Genomic DNA, 17,668 nt, shown 5'->3' with positions numbered 1-17,668 from the left:
GTAAGACCCACCCTGCGTGTCATCTCATAACTGTTTGGTCTTTTTGGGTGTGTGTTGTGTTATCCTTCTTTTTTTGTCCCCATTACTCAGTTTGCCGACCTTTTGTTGGTGTTATAGCTGACAGACCGCTGAGAGCATCCAGCAAACGGCACTAATGAGCTGTGTTCATCTGGTGACACAAGAAAGCACTTACAACACTCTTTTGCTGTTTTTAAAGAGCAACTCACTTTGTTTAGCAGCTTCCATTTGCAGGGTTGTTTGTTTGATCATTTGTAGCTTCTTAATTTTAGTTTAAATCCATCTTTTATGTTGGAAAACAAAAACAAAAACACTCACACAAACACAACAACACACAATCTTCTGCATTGAATTTGACTTTATGAAATAACCAGACTTGCAAATGCGGTTGACCGCTGGAATTCAAATAAATGAAATCACCTCATCAGTATTATAGTTATTGTTAGATATAGAATATTATTATACAAAAATGATAAATGGATTAGTTCTTTTATAGCGCTTTTTCACGCTACCTGACCACTCAAAGCACTTTGAACATTCATCCTTATACACCCTTTCATGCAACTACTTTTTTCTATGTAAGTGTTTTCTTATCGAACATTCTCAGATGAACGAGCAGGATAGAGAGCAGCCCAAAGATATTTGGCATGCAGACTGCAGCAGCCAGGGATCGAACCACCAACCTTCTGACTAGTAGATGACTTGCTCTACCTCCTCTCTACATGCTCTGACGACAGGGTGACTATTCTCAGTCTATACTCCTAAGGTTGTTTTCCCATATCAGCTAGATTTCTTTTGCAATCAGAGGAGTTGTCTTTTGCTGGCCATTAGGAAGAATACTTGATTAGTCTTTGTTCAGACTTCTGATCGAACTGTCAACGTAACACAGAGACGAGTTTGGGAGAAACACTCATGGTCTTGCCAGGCAATGCTAAAGGGATGAAGACCATTGAATAAACAACACGGCAGAATTGAAAAATAGATATTATATCACCTATACTCATTGGTAGGGCAGGTCATCTACTGTACCACCCAGAACGTCGGTGATTGATCTCCAGCTTTGCCTGTCCATGTATTGAAGTAACCTTGGGCAAGATACTGAACCGCAAGTTGCTCCTGATGTGTTGGAGTGTGTACCTACACAAGTGTTTAGGTATAAATCAAAGTTTTGCATGAATGTGTGTGTGATTTAATCATTTATAGCTTCATGATTTCAGTATAACTGGGTAAATGAGACTTGTAGCAGAAAATGCATTGAGTGCTTAAATTAAGTAGAAAGTGTGTTTCTTTTCTGCATCAGTTCTGTATTGGTTGCATTCAGATATCTGTCTGTGAGCATCTGTGACCTGATGACAAGTGTGTCTCAGCTGAAACTGAAGCTCCACTTAGAAACACAGGGGTTAGAAGACAGAAGGGAGGAGGCAGCACTGTGCAGAGAGAAAGGATCAGAATAGGGAGAATAAGAAGAGGGAAGGCGGGAGGAGAGACACTAACAGCTCTCACACGCATTTGATGTTGCGGTGTGGCAGGTGGAAGCCAGCGTCTGTTCGTTAACCGCGTCCTCTGCCGAGTGTCGCCGTGTCAGAGCAATGATTGCACTGCACTAGTGTTAGCATGTCTGAGTCCTTCTGGACGGTGCTCTCCAATTTCTCGTTGCCTGAGAGAAGCATGCTGCGGCGCTCCAAAAGGTACAAACACATCCTTTCTCTTTCATTTCTGGTAGCTTCCATTATCTTACCTTCATTGAGTTTTTTTCTCTCTTTCATACATGCCTTTTTTATTTTCATGCCACTGCCTGTGTTTTGCTCCGTTTTCCTCTCTTTTATCGTTCTTCTTCCCTGCATGTCTTAATGCTCAGCAGGAGCAGCTCCAAAATGAAGGTCAGCTAACTGGATGTGTGTTTTGATGTATGAACAGGGTGCTTTTTGAGTATAAGTTATTGTCATTTGGTGCTGGCATCTGCAGTGTGCACGTTTGTTGTCAAATTCTTTTTTTATCCTATTTTCTCGATATGACCATATTTACAGTGACATACCTAAGTGTGATTTGACAACGATCATCGTGTTCCTTCATCTGTCGTTCTCTCAGTTGACCCCTCTTCTTCTTCTCTGCTCTCTCCTCTCTGTCAGTCAAAGCAGAAGTAGCTTCTCCAACAGGAACAAGAGGGAGAGACAGGGCTGTACTTATCACTTTGAAGCAGCAATTTTCTTTGCTCCCTGTAATAACAGGGGTAGCAGCTGACACACACACACAGACTCTCACTCACACACACACACACACGTGTCACCATCCTGTGGTGTGTTGCTCTTTTGTTACCTCCAGAGCAGTGTTTTTAAGGGAAGAATGCTTGTGAAGTGAGACTCCTGCATAGCAACAGGCTCTGTCAGTTTTTGGAGTGGATACAGTCGACAGATGACGTTAAGCTGTAATCAGGCATAACAGTCATCATTTGCACTGATCTGAAGGTTTTAAAATAAACGGTGTTTTTTTTTGTAGCAGCGTTTATCACATTCGGATCAGAAGCATAATACATTTTACTTTTCCATCATTTACAGAAATGTCTACATACAGATTATTTTAAGCTCTCTAAGTTAGCCGTATAGTTTTAACATTTCAAATGCAAAATGGTTCTATTTTTGCATTATTGTTTCATTAGCCTGCGCTTAAAACAAAAGTGTGCTTCTTTTGTCAGTTTTAGACTTCAAAAGATTGTAGCTCCACTGTTCTTTGATATCATTTCCTCTTTTATACTTGCTATTTGACATTAAATTGGCACAATGTGAACTGCAGTCAGCTAAAACTGCCTGATAATGTGTAGGTCCATCTTGTGCCAGCAAAACATGGCACAGACACCAGATCCCTGGGTTGTCCTCTGCAGCTGATCCTTCAGGTCTTCTGTAATTCATGATCGGTGGATTGACCAGTGAAGCTGTGCTGGCTGTGCAAAACTAACCTATAGGAACTAGGGATGGTAATTTAAGGTGAAAATACTATTTCATATTCTCTGAGAAATGCTGTTAGTGTCCACTGTGTATATAGTTGTTTCTAGGTTTACTATGACATGGAAAACTACAGACAACCATCTGCTAGCAAGCAAATTAATCATCTGGAGATTTTTGGTCCAGCAGTTTCTTTGCAACCAATGTCACCCAGCAACTACCAGCAACCTTCAGGAACCACCAACCACATTTTTCCCTAGCAACCGGTGCTTTGTATCCTGTTCAATATGGCAGCTCTTGGGCAAGGTTTTTTTTATTATTATATTTGTGGGGTATTTTTGCCTTTAGTGGATAGTGGTACAGTGGAGAGAGTTAGCGAGGGGGAAGACACACACCAAAGGGCCACAGGTTGAACTCAAACCTGGGTCGCCTGCTCACCCAGTGAGCTAAGCTGCTACCTGCTCTTGGGCAATGTGCACATGACGTCAAAACCAAAATAGTACAATAGTTAAGACCTGCCACTAAGTTAATAAATGACTGAATGAACCATTTGACTTGTGTTGTAATTTACTGACTGTTTGAATAGGAACCCCAGAAACACTGGCTGCTTTGTGTTTCATGGTTTCTTTATCTTTACAGTGTTGGTGATGGTGACAGTGATCTAGATGAGTACCTTTAATTTTTCTGATGCCACTCTAATAAAGGTGCTTTATAAAAATGTTTCCTCTAAAAACCCTTTTCATTTAAAAGAAAACAAAAGTTTGATGAGTTTTTTGTTAGAAACTGTTCACAGTGACACTAGAACAATGCGGAGTTGAATCCTTTCTCATTTGTTAGGTCATTAACCCTAAAGCTCTTGCCGCAGGAGCATACACACATGCCGCCACACAGTCTGTTATCACTTTGATTTCCTGTGGTGGCTGCAACCCTCAGCCCACACAATAACTTTGTCTATGGGAAATGAGTTTCGCTATAGATCTTATCCACATAAACTTACCTTCTGTCTGTTTAATGTGTGTGTGTGTGATGTGTGTGTGTGTGTGTGTGTGTGGGTACATCTGCCAGTGCAGCTGTTTGTTAGTCTGTCAGCCATGTCAAAACCTGTATGTCTACTTCTATAACTGTGCCTTTTGTGTGTTATAGTGAAAAAGTTTATTGGATCTCAAGGTTTTTGTCTTTTTAGAGACATAAAGTAAGCAGATGTGTGTTCAAACATTTACAGATTTGGGAAAACAAAGTGGTGGGCATGTCATAAATCCCCTAAACTCATATTTAAGAAACAAACAAATAAACCTTTTTTTCTGTGCTGTAAATTATATCTTTGAATCACTTTCCACCATACTATTAAATGGGCAGGTGGATCAACTTGGCTAAAAACTACTAAGAGAAAAAAAGGTCATTCTAACTGTGGTAATGTTGACTGAAGATTCAGACATAAATCCTTCTTCAGCCAAAGAAGCAATTCAGTCTTGGTTCTGTTACCTGACAGCCTGCTGCTTTGATGATACCAGGTACCCAAAAGCTTACTTATCTACACACACATACAAACACACACAGAACCACACACACATGGATAAACACACTCACAGACAGTGTGTCTAGCCTTCAGTCAGTTCTGCATAATGGATGCATGTTTCCCAGCAGGGATCCAAAATGCCTGCAGGAGAAAGAAGGAAGGTAGGTTGGTAGTCTCGGTACTGAAGTTACATTTGTCTATGTGAGTCAGAAATAAACATACAGGAAGCTAATGTTGACCATGTTCAACCAACAGCAACTTACTGGAGTTGCTCTTGATTTTTAACTGTACCAGCTTTGTATCCTTTGCACCTTTGTAGTGACCCAAAACTAATGAAGGGAGAAGGAAATACAAAGTCTAATTTTTATTTGAAGTTATTTGGCTGCAAATCTCCACTGTCTTATGGTCAGCATACACTAAATGCATTAAGATATATATATATTTCAAACTGTCAGTGTTTGATGGCCAATCCATTTATATATGTGAAACATGACTTCCAATCCTTATGTTACTTGAAGTTAATTGAACATGAAGTGCATTATGTTTTGTTCTGCCTCTCTTCATGTGTGCAGAATTTGTTCATAGGTACCATAATTCCTGTTGTATGCAGGACAGAAGTGTGGGCTGTCTTTGTTCTTTGGATCTTGTAAGGCTAGAAAAAGTCCAAACAGTAAGATAAAACCACAAATAAAATCCTCCTCCTTGTTGTAGCCTCGGTATTCTCTCTCTATGTTGTCCAATGGCAGCTGGGACAACTGCCCCACAACTGTATAAGCAGAAGAAAATGATTGGCAGAAGAGTCATAATGATCATAATAACACTTTTATCGCTCATACTATATTCATCTCACTTCAGCAATATAGTAGAAGAGCTTTGATAGATTTCTAAAAGCATCATGTTATAGATTCATTTTATATTCTGGTCAGTAACAGATGAAAGAAGCTGACGTTGTTTTTTCATTAATGGAAACTCCTCTGCCTCAGTAAATGAACCTCCACTGGAAGGCGCCTGCTCACTTCCTCTTTTCCCCAAGCGTTTCTGATGCGTGACTCGGATGGTATTCCATATCGTTGAGACAGTCACTATGATTTGTTCATTAACTTTGTTCACAGCAGCAGACTGAGTGACGGTTGCTGTAAAGAAACCTTTACATGCTGAACAGTTCTTTTGTTTTAGCGGGACTCTCAGAGCCGCAAGCCATAATTGTCACCCTTCTGTCGTCTCCTGGCGAAGGTGGTTCATTTGTTCCTTTGCTTCTCTTAATCTTCTTCTCTTCGCTTCTCATCCCTTGTTGTTACTCTGAATCTTCTGCTTTCTGGCAGACATTTGTCACACCAACATCACCTTTTCCACATTTACCTCAAGATTTCCATTTTAAAACTTTACAAATTACCATAGCAACCATTCCTGATTTCTTTTAAGGCTTGGATGGCATTTACAGATCCAGAAAAATTCTAATATGTCTTTTGACTCCAAAAGTTGATTCTGGACGTGGCGTTTTCAGTGTTTCTACGTCCAGATGAACAGAATCAACTTTTGGAGATTTACTTACCTGGATGATTGAGCATGCATCAAGAAATGTGACTTTTGGTTATTTGAGTTTTAAATTGAAAATTAATCCAATGATCAGATTTCTTTGACTTTCTTGACCACACCCCTTCTCTCCAGAGGAGGAAGCCATTTTGGAGCCTCAATCATCTCTTCTCATTTGCAGCATCAAGACTTCAGCTTAACATTTTTTGATGACAAACCCCATGACCTTTCTTCTTAAGGCCATGCAACTGTTTAATTAGCTGGCCTGTTGTTCATTCAATCCTTTACTTCAATACTTGAAGTTGTAGTCATTGTTGCAGACTCTTAATTTTGGTCATCAGTTCATCTCTCTCTCTTTCCAGCTGACCCTTTCTGTACATCTCTTCTACTATTTCCTAATGATCACCTGCCTTAGAACACTTTTTTTGTGTAGGTGTTTGTGTTTTCGACGTTTAAATTTCAGGCTTTAGGGGAAAACTTTCAAAAGATAAATGGTGTATATGTGTGTCTTTGTAAGATGAAGATATTCCATGAACACACATCACTGAATCTTTAATTTGGCAGTTCATCTGTCATTTAGGTTTGTGTGTCGACTACATGCTGCCACAAACTGCTGAAGTGGCACATTTCAGCAGATGGTAGAAGATACATGCATTTGCATACAGAATATCGTATCTACATTACACATAGTATTTTTTGCCATTATCAAATATATTTTTTAAAATCCCACATGCACTTTTTGTTCCCTTTGCATAACCTTTACCATTATCTAAATATCAATTCTAATATATTAACTCTGAAGCTAGACTAAAGGACTAGGGTAAGATTTACTAAAGTTCCTAAACTTTAGGCGTAGAAATCATAAAACAAAGATTAAGAGCATATCTGACAAGAATATTTAAAAACATACTTAAGAGAGATTTCAAACAATTTTTTTCTTTGTGGAAAAATGTGTGTTATGTGATCATTCAGGCGTGTTTAGCCTGTCAAAAACACTGCACTACACAACTGCATAATTACAGCCAGCAGATGTGATGGGCCAATTAACACAGCACACACATGCTGTTACTGTGCCGACACCTGCTGGCATTGAGACAATTTGCCAGGAGAGTCCCAATTTGTCTGTCCATTTGTTCTCTAAAGACATTTTCCTACAATTTAGAATAATATACACACAGCAGGACTGAAAGGAAGTACTTAGCATTTGTCTTCTGTACAGACATAATACAAGATTGCTTGATTTGTACTCAATCAAAGATGAACAAATGCCAACCATTCTGTTTTAACTATAAAGGATAAATCTATAGTTAAAACTTTTTTTTAAAAAATATCTGCTTTTAACTTTGATGCTGTTAATGAGTCAATAATCAATAATAATGTTTCAATATACGAGCTCTGTCAAGATCAAGAACCTTAAAGTTTACGAAATAACTTTGATAGTTTTTTAACATTTTACTAACGAACCACTGTTTTTATCCACTGCTAAAGTTTCAGAACAAAAAGAAAAGTAAAAGACAGTTTCGTCATAATCTGACACACGCTTAGTTTTGAAATAGGTTCCATTTAGAGAGATGCAGATCAACAGGCTGCTGTATAGATTGATATAAACCTGCGTCAGCTGCATAGGGAGAGAATAGTAGTAAATGACATAAATCATAATTTTGTTGGTCTTGTGTGTGGGTAATTAGTTATCCTGCAGTATGGAGATCCTTTACAGCCTTCATGATGCTTTCCATGTTCACAATTCGGCTAGGCTCCACTCGGGTCCCAATCATCAGAAAGCGAGCTCAAGGATACCTTTTTGTTTTTGTTGTTAGTCTGCTTTTTGGACTTGGCCATTGAGAAACTACATTACGACGGGCCAACTGCACATGCATCCCAGTCCTTGTAGAAGAAGTAGAACCAGTATAACTACACTGTCAGTGTCTGCAACTGATTCTTGTTGAGTTTTGCTTTAGATTTCATTATGTGTCTTGTAACTTTAAGTATTTGCGATATTACAGCGTTGTATCATTTTTTAATTTTGATTTTTCATTTTAGTTTTGGTTCATGTCTTCATGTTTAGTTGTTTTAGTTTCCTCAGTGTTGCCTCGTCTGTTCCTCTTTCTGTTGGTGCCTGTCCTTCTGCGTCTGTTATCAGGTTTAGTGTGAGCAGAGTTCAGCATACCCCAGCTATCTTTCTGTTATCTGGATTCACTGAACATTGGAAATCAAGATAAGCAGTCATACAAAGCTGCTTATCAACTCGCTAAGTTAACTCTGGTTTTCTCTGCACGTTCACATGAAAGGTGTGGGACATCTGACTACAACTACGTCACCAAATTGAGACACGAGAGAATCTGATGGATTAAAATCAAGCATTTCATTAAGTTTATATTTAAAATAGAAAATCATTTTGTTTTTTGCTCTTTCAGCTGCAGCCCTGGTAGTACTTGGTGGTCAGAGTAGATCATCAGAATTCAAAGTTATACTTAGTCTACATGCAAATTTAAAATGAAGATCTGTAAGCACAGTATAGGTGTACTGTTTGAGGACCATATCTTCTGAGAACCGAGGGAAAAAAAGTCTTCCCATTGAACATTTCTTCAATTTCCGTCCACTTTGGCACTAAAACAGAATACCCAGACTCATGAGATATCAATGGAAAGCCCAGGATGTCCTCTATTAAGCACATCAGGACTTAGTAGGGTAGCTCAAATAAGTCAAAAGATATTGACCAAAAACAAATGTCCATTACACAGCACAGAAATGAATAGGCTGGTTCTCAGAAGGGTATATCAAGGCTCAAAAAAATAAACATTTTGTAGATTTTCAGGCAACACAAATAAAAATCAAGGAATAAAATTGTGTCATAGAATCTCTACTTTTTACTTATGTTCATCAGGCAAATGCAAAGACATTACAGTGTTGAATTACACTCTGAATTACACTCCTACAAATCTTCCAGTAACAGTGACTGCTGTTTTCCATAAAGTTAATTGGTCAGTAGGTGTTGATTTTGCACCAATTGCTCCCTAACCTGGAAAATAACCTGAGCAGGTTAGGTTTGCAGCAAACTACCAAAACAATATACTCCAGCAATAAGTGAGCCACCTTCATTGTAGATAAAATGGGATTGACTATGACGTTACCTGGATAAAAAACATCCTGCTTTGTAGTCCAGGTCTCTCGTCTCCATTTTGGTTTGACTGTGAATTTTCTCTTTTTTTTTCCTGGTTTTTACTTAATGTTTGTCTAGTTGTTCTCACATGTGGAGATTTTCACGTGTTTCCCATATATTTCCTCTTCCCAGTTAATTCCCTCAGTCGGTCTTGTCCTCCCCCTTGTTCACTCACCTGTTTTCATAACATTGGGTGCCTATCACAGCTTCCTGTGCTTTGTTAGCTTTTATACTGTTTAGCAGTCATTGTGCAGCATCTTTTGTCAACACACAGCATACAGCTTTTGGTTCTCTGTCACTCTTAAAGCATGACAGAATAAGTGTAATGCTCCTTTTTAAAATATAGTCACTATGTTTGCATTTTCATTAAAAACAACATGGGCATCTGCCTTCACGTGCATTGTTCTCAGCCAGTGTTGTCTGAATGTGAGAGGTGGCTGCTGAGCAAATGTGTCACTTTAGAAAGATATCATATCAGCGTACCTGGATGCCACATCACAGCATCCTCTTCAATCTGTAATTTCCCCTGAGTGAAGCTAGCCCTTCCTCAAGTCATTACAGGCACACTTGGCTCGGAGCTTCAGAGTAAACAACAAAGTCGAATAATCTTGTGAGCTTGTGTTGGAGGTGTTAGCTGTGAAGACTGCCCCCTCATTTCCTCCTCTTCTCCTTCTGTCTAGGGACAGATGTCACAGCTTTAAAGCAGATTGCTCTTTCCTCGACGAGTGTCTTTGGTACAGCAGTATGTACACATCCGTATGAGCATCTTAGCCCAAAGGGGAGCTGAGGTCTCCTACAGAGTACCATCTAACGATGCCTATCTGTTTTTCTCAGCCCAAACCTTTCAGTCTCTTATTATGTTAAAACTACATCTTCTGCACAAGATGTAATTCAGCTGAGCGCACCTCTCTCTATAAGAGGCTATAAGAGTGAGGTGCGCCTTTACTCTTATAGATCTCTCTATATTCCTCCTTCTTCTTAAAGTACATGTTCACAATAGGGCTTTGTGATATGAGGAAAATCTGATATCGCAATATTTTGTGGCTATATCACGACACACGATATATGTTGTGATATGTTTAAATAACCTCCAAAAACAAATGTTATATTTAACCATATAGTGCCTAAAATTGCAGTGGTATACTCATTCAAATCAACCATTCAATATATATTACAATATATATGTATCACAGCTGATTTATTCAATGCAATATTTTTCCCTATCAGGTAATATATAAACATACATGCTCAGCACGGGTAGAAACTGTTCTGCTTGAGACGGAGGGGATTAATGATGCCCAGCGTGTGGGGGGAAAAACCTCACAGTGAATTACATGCAGACAGCTTAATATCGCCATGATAATTTATACTCGATAGTTACGATAAAGCCATTTGTACCATCGTAAGTGGAAAAACTTGCGATACATCGAGTATATTCAATATATCGCCCACCCCTAGTTCATGACTTCCATTTCAGTCCTTTTCCCAAATTCCATTACCATCTGGCATTCTGCATTCCTCTCCATCAAACACCTCCTCACCAACCCTGTTCTCTTCATCTACATGTCCAATGAAGTCTGCTCCATTCACCACCATTTTCCCACTGGAAGTTCTCTTTCTCTTCTAACTGACCAACCTGTGGTGTGTATGCACTGAAATTCAACATCACCCATCTGAATTCTACTTTCAGACTCACGTTCCTTCGAGATTGTGTAGTTTTTTTGTATTTTGTTTGTATTGTCAATACCACCGTGGTATTGCATATAGGTGGTTTGGATTAAATTGGACACAATTGTTCTGCCATTTTCATCAGTTGTGGTTACTTCTGGTTGTGTGTGTGATCACAGCTGTGATAGTCTGATGTATTTGTGTGTCCTCACGGTCCTGCAGTGAGAAGGCTAGAGTCTTTGCTGAACTTCTTGCCTCACTGAAACTGTAACCTGGCAGTGCACGCATGAAAGCTCCACATACGTAGGCCATCTGACGACAAAGTGGACACCTGCTGTTATTGGCACAGATGTACAGAGGGTCTTTTGCCATTTTTAAACAAGAACAAATGACTAACTTAACATTCATAACAGTGTGTGAGGTTATGATGTGCTTTCATGTCTGTGACTGGTCTGTGTCCTTCATTGAAGATTCTGTGAAATCCTTGTACTTATGTAAAGAGTTAATTACCCTGACTTTATTTGTTTCAAATTTGAACTTAGATTAAGCTGACGTCACTAAATTGCCTTTGTTTTTGTTCTCAGTTGTCGGGCAAGCAACAGGAAGAGCCTGATTGTCACGTCCAGCACTTCACCCACCTTGCCACGACCACACTCACCTCTGCATGGACACACAGGTAACACACACTCCTTTATATAAACTTCCTTTGATGTTTCAAACTATAGACCTGATATACTCAATACTGTAATATCATCAGTATCCATAGTACCAGTTTCAGTAGTCCAAATCCACTCTCACTGGTAGCATAGCAAGAGTTGCTGAATAAATTATGATGAAAAGGTGATAATTTAGGTGTTATTTTATTGGAAGCTTTGACTCTGTTCAAATGTTGTTGTTCTGCTAAAAAGTGTGTAGTAACAGCAGACAAGTTGCATTACATGGAATCATGTTGTTTACAATCACACACCAACGAAGCTCAATTAACAGCTCCGGTAGCACACTGAGATCTCACAGTGAGATTTTTGATTGTGTGAATGAATGCACAGGCTGACATACGGTCAGCTGCCGCAGACAGACTTTTATTTTTAACACTTATTAATAACCGTTGTTTTTTATAATGATGCTTTAGGTAATAGTTTGTTGCTGTTGAATATTTAGTATGTAAAATGTTCATCCATTGGTTACTAATTAGTTTGAAATCTGAAATTTAAAAAAAATTACTTCATTGTTTATTTTGTTTATTGTAAAATTGCTTCATGGTTTTAACAAAAGCATTTAAATGCCTGGGTAAGTAAAGAAAGTTTTATTTTAAAATGTAATCTTTGTAAATAATAAGCAAATAATATTAGCAAAATGTTCTCCGATTTTAAAGTAATTTTCTCTTATCTGTATAATATGAAACATATTTAGAAAATAAGTATTTTTTTGTTAAACAAACCTACTCCTTAAATAAATATTGCCATTATTATTGATTAGTAAATATTATTATTTGTAATTTAACACCATGTTACTATAATTAAGATGAAATATTTGCTACATCTTAATTATTGTATAGATTGTTACCAATGCATTACTTAGATTTTCACACTTTTAAAACTGACATCATCAAGATGACTGATGGTTGTCTTTGCTGATTGGCTTGAATTCGTATGCATTCTTGCAATGTTTGTATAGCTTTAAAAATCATTGAAACATATGCATATATGCTGAGCATGCAGGTGATTATTTTGTTACAATACAATGTTCTTCTGGGAAACCTCGGGTCGAAGGCATTCATGCGAATGTCACTTACTGTTACTCCCACGAACACACTGCTGAAGACGAGGCACAACTCTCATAGGAAGAGCAGTTGCTGATAACAGAAGGATAGTACGTCGCACCACACCTTCGCTGTTCTTTGCTATTTTCAGGTTACAAAGAAAAGAGTCTGAAGTGGCACAGTCTCCAGACACCTTACTTCATAATCTGACTGAGCCTCTGTGAGATCCACTCGCTCTGAAATCCACATAACACAGAGAATAATGTGTCAGCATCCAGTTCTCCAAACCCATCCAACAACTCCCTAAAGATCTTGAATCCATGTCCCAACTGTTTTTGGACAACAGGGGAGTCCCCAATATGGGTGATTTTTTTTTTTTTTTGGATAGTGTATAAATTTTCTGGACTGTATAATCTGAGGGCACTCTGGCACAATTAGCAGTAGTTTCTTGACAGAATTTTAATTGCTTAATCTCATCAGATAAAAAGAAGTCAAGCACCTTGACAATAATTTTGCATAACCACTGATTTGCTGGGTGACTTAGATTTGCCAGATTTGATGAAGTGGAAGCAGCTTCCCAATGATTTTATGTGCTCTAGCCTTTTGTAATGTGCTAGAGCACATAAAATCATTGGGAAGCTGCTTCCACTTCATCAAATTTGGCAAATTGGTATTGCATTTTCTTGTCTCCCTGTGTAAGGTCAGTGTCTATAACTTTAAGCTGATCTTGCAGCAGGAAATACATCAAGATGAGAGTTTTCCTTGATCTTTGACAAACTGACATATTTATAGAAAAAAATGTTTATTTCACCCTTATAAAATACTCTTGAAATACTCCTGAGAAGAAGCAGGCAAGAGTCACTTCAAAAGGATTCCACCCACCATGCCATCATACGTACATTCGCTATGAAAAAGTGTGTGTGCTGATATTCGAAGCTGTATGCACACACACCAAATGATTAGATGAAATGTGTGCTAACAAAATGTCTTCTGAACACATCTGACAGGAAGACAAGCGCACAAACCCACCAACTCACACACCCACCCATCCTCTCCTCCACCCTTCGAATGTATAGATGGAAAAGAGATGGAAAAAAAGAAAAACTATGATTGATTGTGCCTGAAGGGGACTGAGCGAAGGAATCAAAATATAGACTGAAACGGCAGAATGGAAAAGGATTATTGGTGGCAGTAACTGAATGGGAGGAGAGAGAGCGAGAGCTGAATGAATATGAAAGATGGAAAGATGGTAAAGTATTGAGGAGAGAATATTAAGGAGAGGCTGTGTGACACAGAGAAACACTCATTACCATGTTGTGTTTGCCCTCACCCGATAGTGGTAGTAGTGTTTCTTTGGGTGGGTGACATCGCCTCAAAATTATATTCGCAATAACAATATTTCGGACAATATGGGAAAAGGTTTTCTTAACACTGTAAAATAAACTTAAATTCCAAAAAAGTTAAATAACAAACAGCAACAAAACCAGCAACAATTTAAATTTTAATAGCGTTTTAAAATTTAGTGCAAATACATTTTGCGAATAAGCTAAATCCAGCTCAGTTAAAGACTTTTTACTGCACAGTGCTGGTTTATACTGTTTAAACAAGTATTGTTTGGTCAGTCAGTCAAATGAAGTTTAAAAGCCACTTTGTAAATGTAAAGTTTATTTTTACTCTTGTAACATTCTTTCTCAGACATTGATCTCAAACCATTTTCTGAAGCCACCAAAATATATATTTAAATATTGATATCCTGATACTGATTTTATAAACTACTCATGAACTATGAAACACAGGCTTAGAGCCAAGCAGTCAGCGAGCCTTTGCTACTGATGGGAGCTTTGTCATCCTCCACTCCCCACAGCATAGCACAAGCACTGTTTTATTTTGCCACTAGTCTATTGTGTGACTGGCGACCTTGGTGTCAGTGAATGATCATTTATACAAGAACTGCTGTTCACCATAAAGTAAATTGCTGTCTTCCCTGAATATCAGCTGAATATCTATAGGTTGTAGTCCTGTGGTTAGTGTACGGTTTCTGTTCTGACTAAAAGGTGCACAGATTCTACTTGTATGCTGAAGCACTGATCTGTTAATCAGATTTTCCTGTATTTCATTATATTGTGAAATGACACAGGAACAATACTGTGATGGCTGAAGTTAGCAAAAGACAATGGAAAGGGTTGGAAATAAAAGACATGTTGTTTTTGAGAGGGTTTTTTAAACTGTTTTAGGCAGCTCATTGAGAGGATAAAAAAAGAAACATCTAATTCACCATCATACATTACTTATTTGACATGATGATTTTCTTTTCATAGTTTCATATCTGACTGGATAGATGTCCTACGGGCATCTGCGGTGCATAGAAGTGATCTGTGGTTGCCTGTTTGTATTCACAGTGTGGTTTGCTGTTACTAATAGTGTACACTTCTTTTGCTCCATTCTTCTATCTTCCCTTCCTCCTCTCCATTTACATCTTCCAGCTGCTGCATTGCCATGGTAACTGTGCCACTAGTCCTGCAGTGCTGTCTATGTGTCCTAGACCCTGCGCAGCAATTAAATACCTCTAATTAAACAGCACTAATTAAAGATGCTGTTTTTCATTTTCTGTCCTGTTACACTTTGTTTAGTTTGAATCTGTTGACTTGAATAATGTAAATTTTGGTTTCATATCACGTGTGAACACAGCTCCACACTTCCACTGTAACTGTCTAATCCAGGCTGTGATATCTCATTGTAGACACGAACTGATTAATATGAACCACTGGAGGTTAAGCCTTGTCCTTTCGTTCCCTTTTCCCCCTTCTCAGTCTCTCGCTCTTGCCATAATCCTGAATTTCATCATAGTTTCAATCACCAAGCCATTTGCTGCTAATCAGATGGAAATTCTTCAGTCTAATATCCTGAGGGTCTGATGAGCACCAATCCTCTCCAAAAAAAAAGGACTTATTAAATGTTGGAGGTCTGCATGAATCCCTTGTTGCCTCTCTCATGATTTCTTTTTCTCCTCTCTTGATATTTTTGTAATGTTTTAACATCAAGCTTCATTTTCTCTTCTCTTTTCCCCCATTTACTCACACAGAATATCTCCATCTTTTCTATTTGTTTCACTTCACCAGCCTGTAGTTTCCGCTCTCCTGGCTCACAGAAAGCTGCTATTTGGTAAAGGTCAGCTTGTGATTGGCAGCTATACGCTCTGAGACGAGATGAATACTGTCAAACCACTGCTCATTTTTGCAATTGTAATGAAGGACTGCAAGAAAGATGGCTTTTCTTTTGTTCAGTTTCATGTCACAGACTCAAGGCTAAATATATTTATACATACATATGCATGTATTGCACATTTCTTTTTACCCCTTCCCCAATTATTTTGATTTCCCCACCTCGTCTTCACTGGAGAGGGAGCAGGCAAGTGAAAATGAAGAGCCACAGAGTAGATATCACATTTGCATGTATCTGATATGAAAGCATACGTCTTGGTTTTTGCTAAAGTAGGTCACTGTCACTGCAGTTTACTGCAGGAAACCTAAAAATGTGACAGCAAAGTAGCTTCTATATATGGTGTGATGAGACTTCTTACTACATGCACTCAGTTATAATTTACATTTCACTTCACTTTTTCTTATTCAGGTGCAAAATTCATGCCACAGTGTTTTTTCATAGATTCCATAGTGATTTTTCTTTGGAATCTATTTGATTGTGGCAAAATTATAACTGACTGTGGTGTCAGTTGAGACTGCACGATCAATAGATGGACACATTGCTGCTATTTCACTTTACTGCAGTACATATAAAGGCACACATGCGAGATCCACAAAGCATAGACATGATCTTAGATCAGGTCTGTTTGAGTTTTCAAGTCGGCTCTAATCTCTGTCAAAAAACGTGGAGAGTTCAGTCCAAAATACCTGCGAGCCATCGACTCAGCACTCATGATTTGCATGTTGTGTTGAACATACATTATATGTCAGTAAGTCCATTAGCTCGTGGACTTATAATTGTGAAGGTGTTAATACACACGAGTATTAAATACATATCAATATATTATTTGGCAAAAACCTGCAGGTGCTGTGAGTGTCTTCCCCATAAAAGAGGATACCACAGACTGGGAGAGCAAATAGCGAAGGAATGTCTAGTTTTTATGTTTCATGACAATCTGTTTGGTCTTTGGTGATTAAAAAAAGGATTAAAGTGACTTTCTTTTGTGGTGAAACACATGACTGCGTGTCCTGTGCTTGCATCCGGTACTCTTGTCATCAACCTATGAGCACAAACACATTCTCGTGCAAAAACGTCTGAGGAGACCTAACCATCCTTTCTAAACACAAACACACCAGATGACCCATCGCTGATGTGTCTGATTTCTCTTTGCTGAGAGAGATGGATCTTAAATAATGTCCACGCACATATGCACACACAGTTCTAAGTATAGTATAAAATATGAACAGGGAGGATCGGTGCAGTGGGTGAGCCTGCTAACAGCTCCAGGGACAACTCCATGTCCTTTTAAATGCAACTTCAGCAGCATCCTTGCAGCCATACTACATCATGTATAAGACATTTGACACAAGTAAGATGTACACTAACAAGCAATCTGTCTGACTAATAACCTACCTGTTCCCTCCAATATGTGCATACATGTTCTGCACAGCCAACTAGACAGACAGAGGTTCCCATCTGACGGCAAGCAAATGCTCGCATTAATATTTGAGTTTCTGCTCTGTCCAGACATGCTGTGGAGAAAACTGCATAATTGATGTGGAAATGTCCGACTACTTAATCTCTCCTCCTGTTTTTGAGGCTGCCAGCCTTTCCTCTGCTATTCATCTGTGTTCGCCCTTTCTTCCTTCAGCCTCATTCTGCTGAATTATTATCAGAGTGCTGTTTCTCCCTGCAGATACTGACCGTGAATATCCATTCCACTGCTTTTGCTCGGATATGTCAGCATATTTAATTAAAAAATGTCAGCTTTATTAAACAGAGGATCATCTGTGGCTTCTGTGGCAATGGCTGCATTATGAGCTTCACAATCAATTCAAGCTGTTCTCGAGATATTTGGTGTAATATCAAAGAAA

The 17,668-nt window shown here is 38.6% G+C and overlaps 1 protein-coding gene across 13 annotated transcripts in view; it reads left to right on the top strand.

The window, feature by feature from the left end:
- Positions 1-17,668, top strand: part of mast2 (microtubule associated serine/threonine kinase 2) — a 146,844-nt gene that overhangs the window by 89,134 nt on the left and 40,042 nt on the right. For 11 of the 13 annotated variants that reach the window (XM_085138328.1, XM_085138331.1, XM_085138329.1 and 8 more), the window contains one exon: positions 11,419-11,510. In XM_085138328.1, the coding sequence (XP_084994454.1) occupies positions 11,419-11,510 (92 nt within the window). Of the gene's footprint in view, positions 1-6; positions 1,707-11,418; positions 11,511-17,668 lie in introns of those variants that run through there. The other 2 variants (XM_085138338.1, XM_085138336.1) reach the window with 1 other exon arrangement.

Source organism: Neolamprologus multifasciatus, chromosome 17 (genome assembly GCF_963576455.1).
Source record: "Neolamprologus multifasciatus chromosome 17, fNeoMul1.2, whole genome shotgun sequence".
NCBI lineage: Eukaryota > Metazoa > Chordata > Actinopteri > Cichliformes > Cichlidae > Neolamprologus > Neolamprologus multifasciatus.
This window is presented reverse-complemented; position numbering and strand designations above follow the sequence as displayed.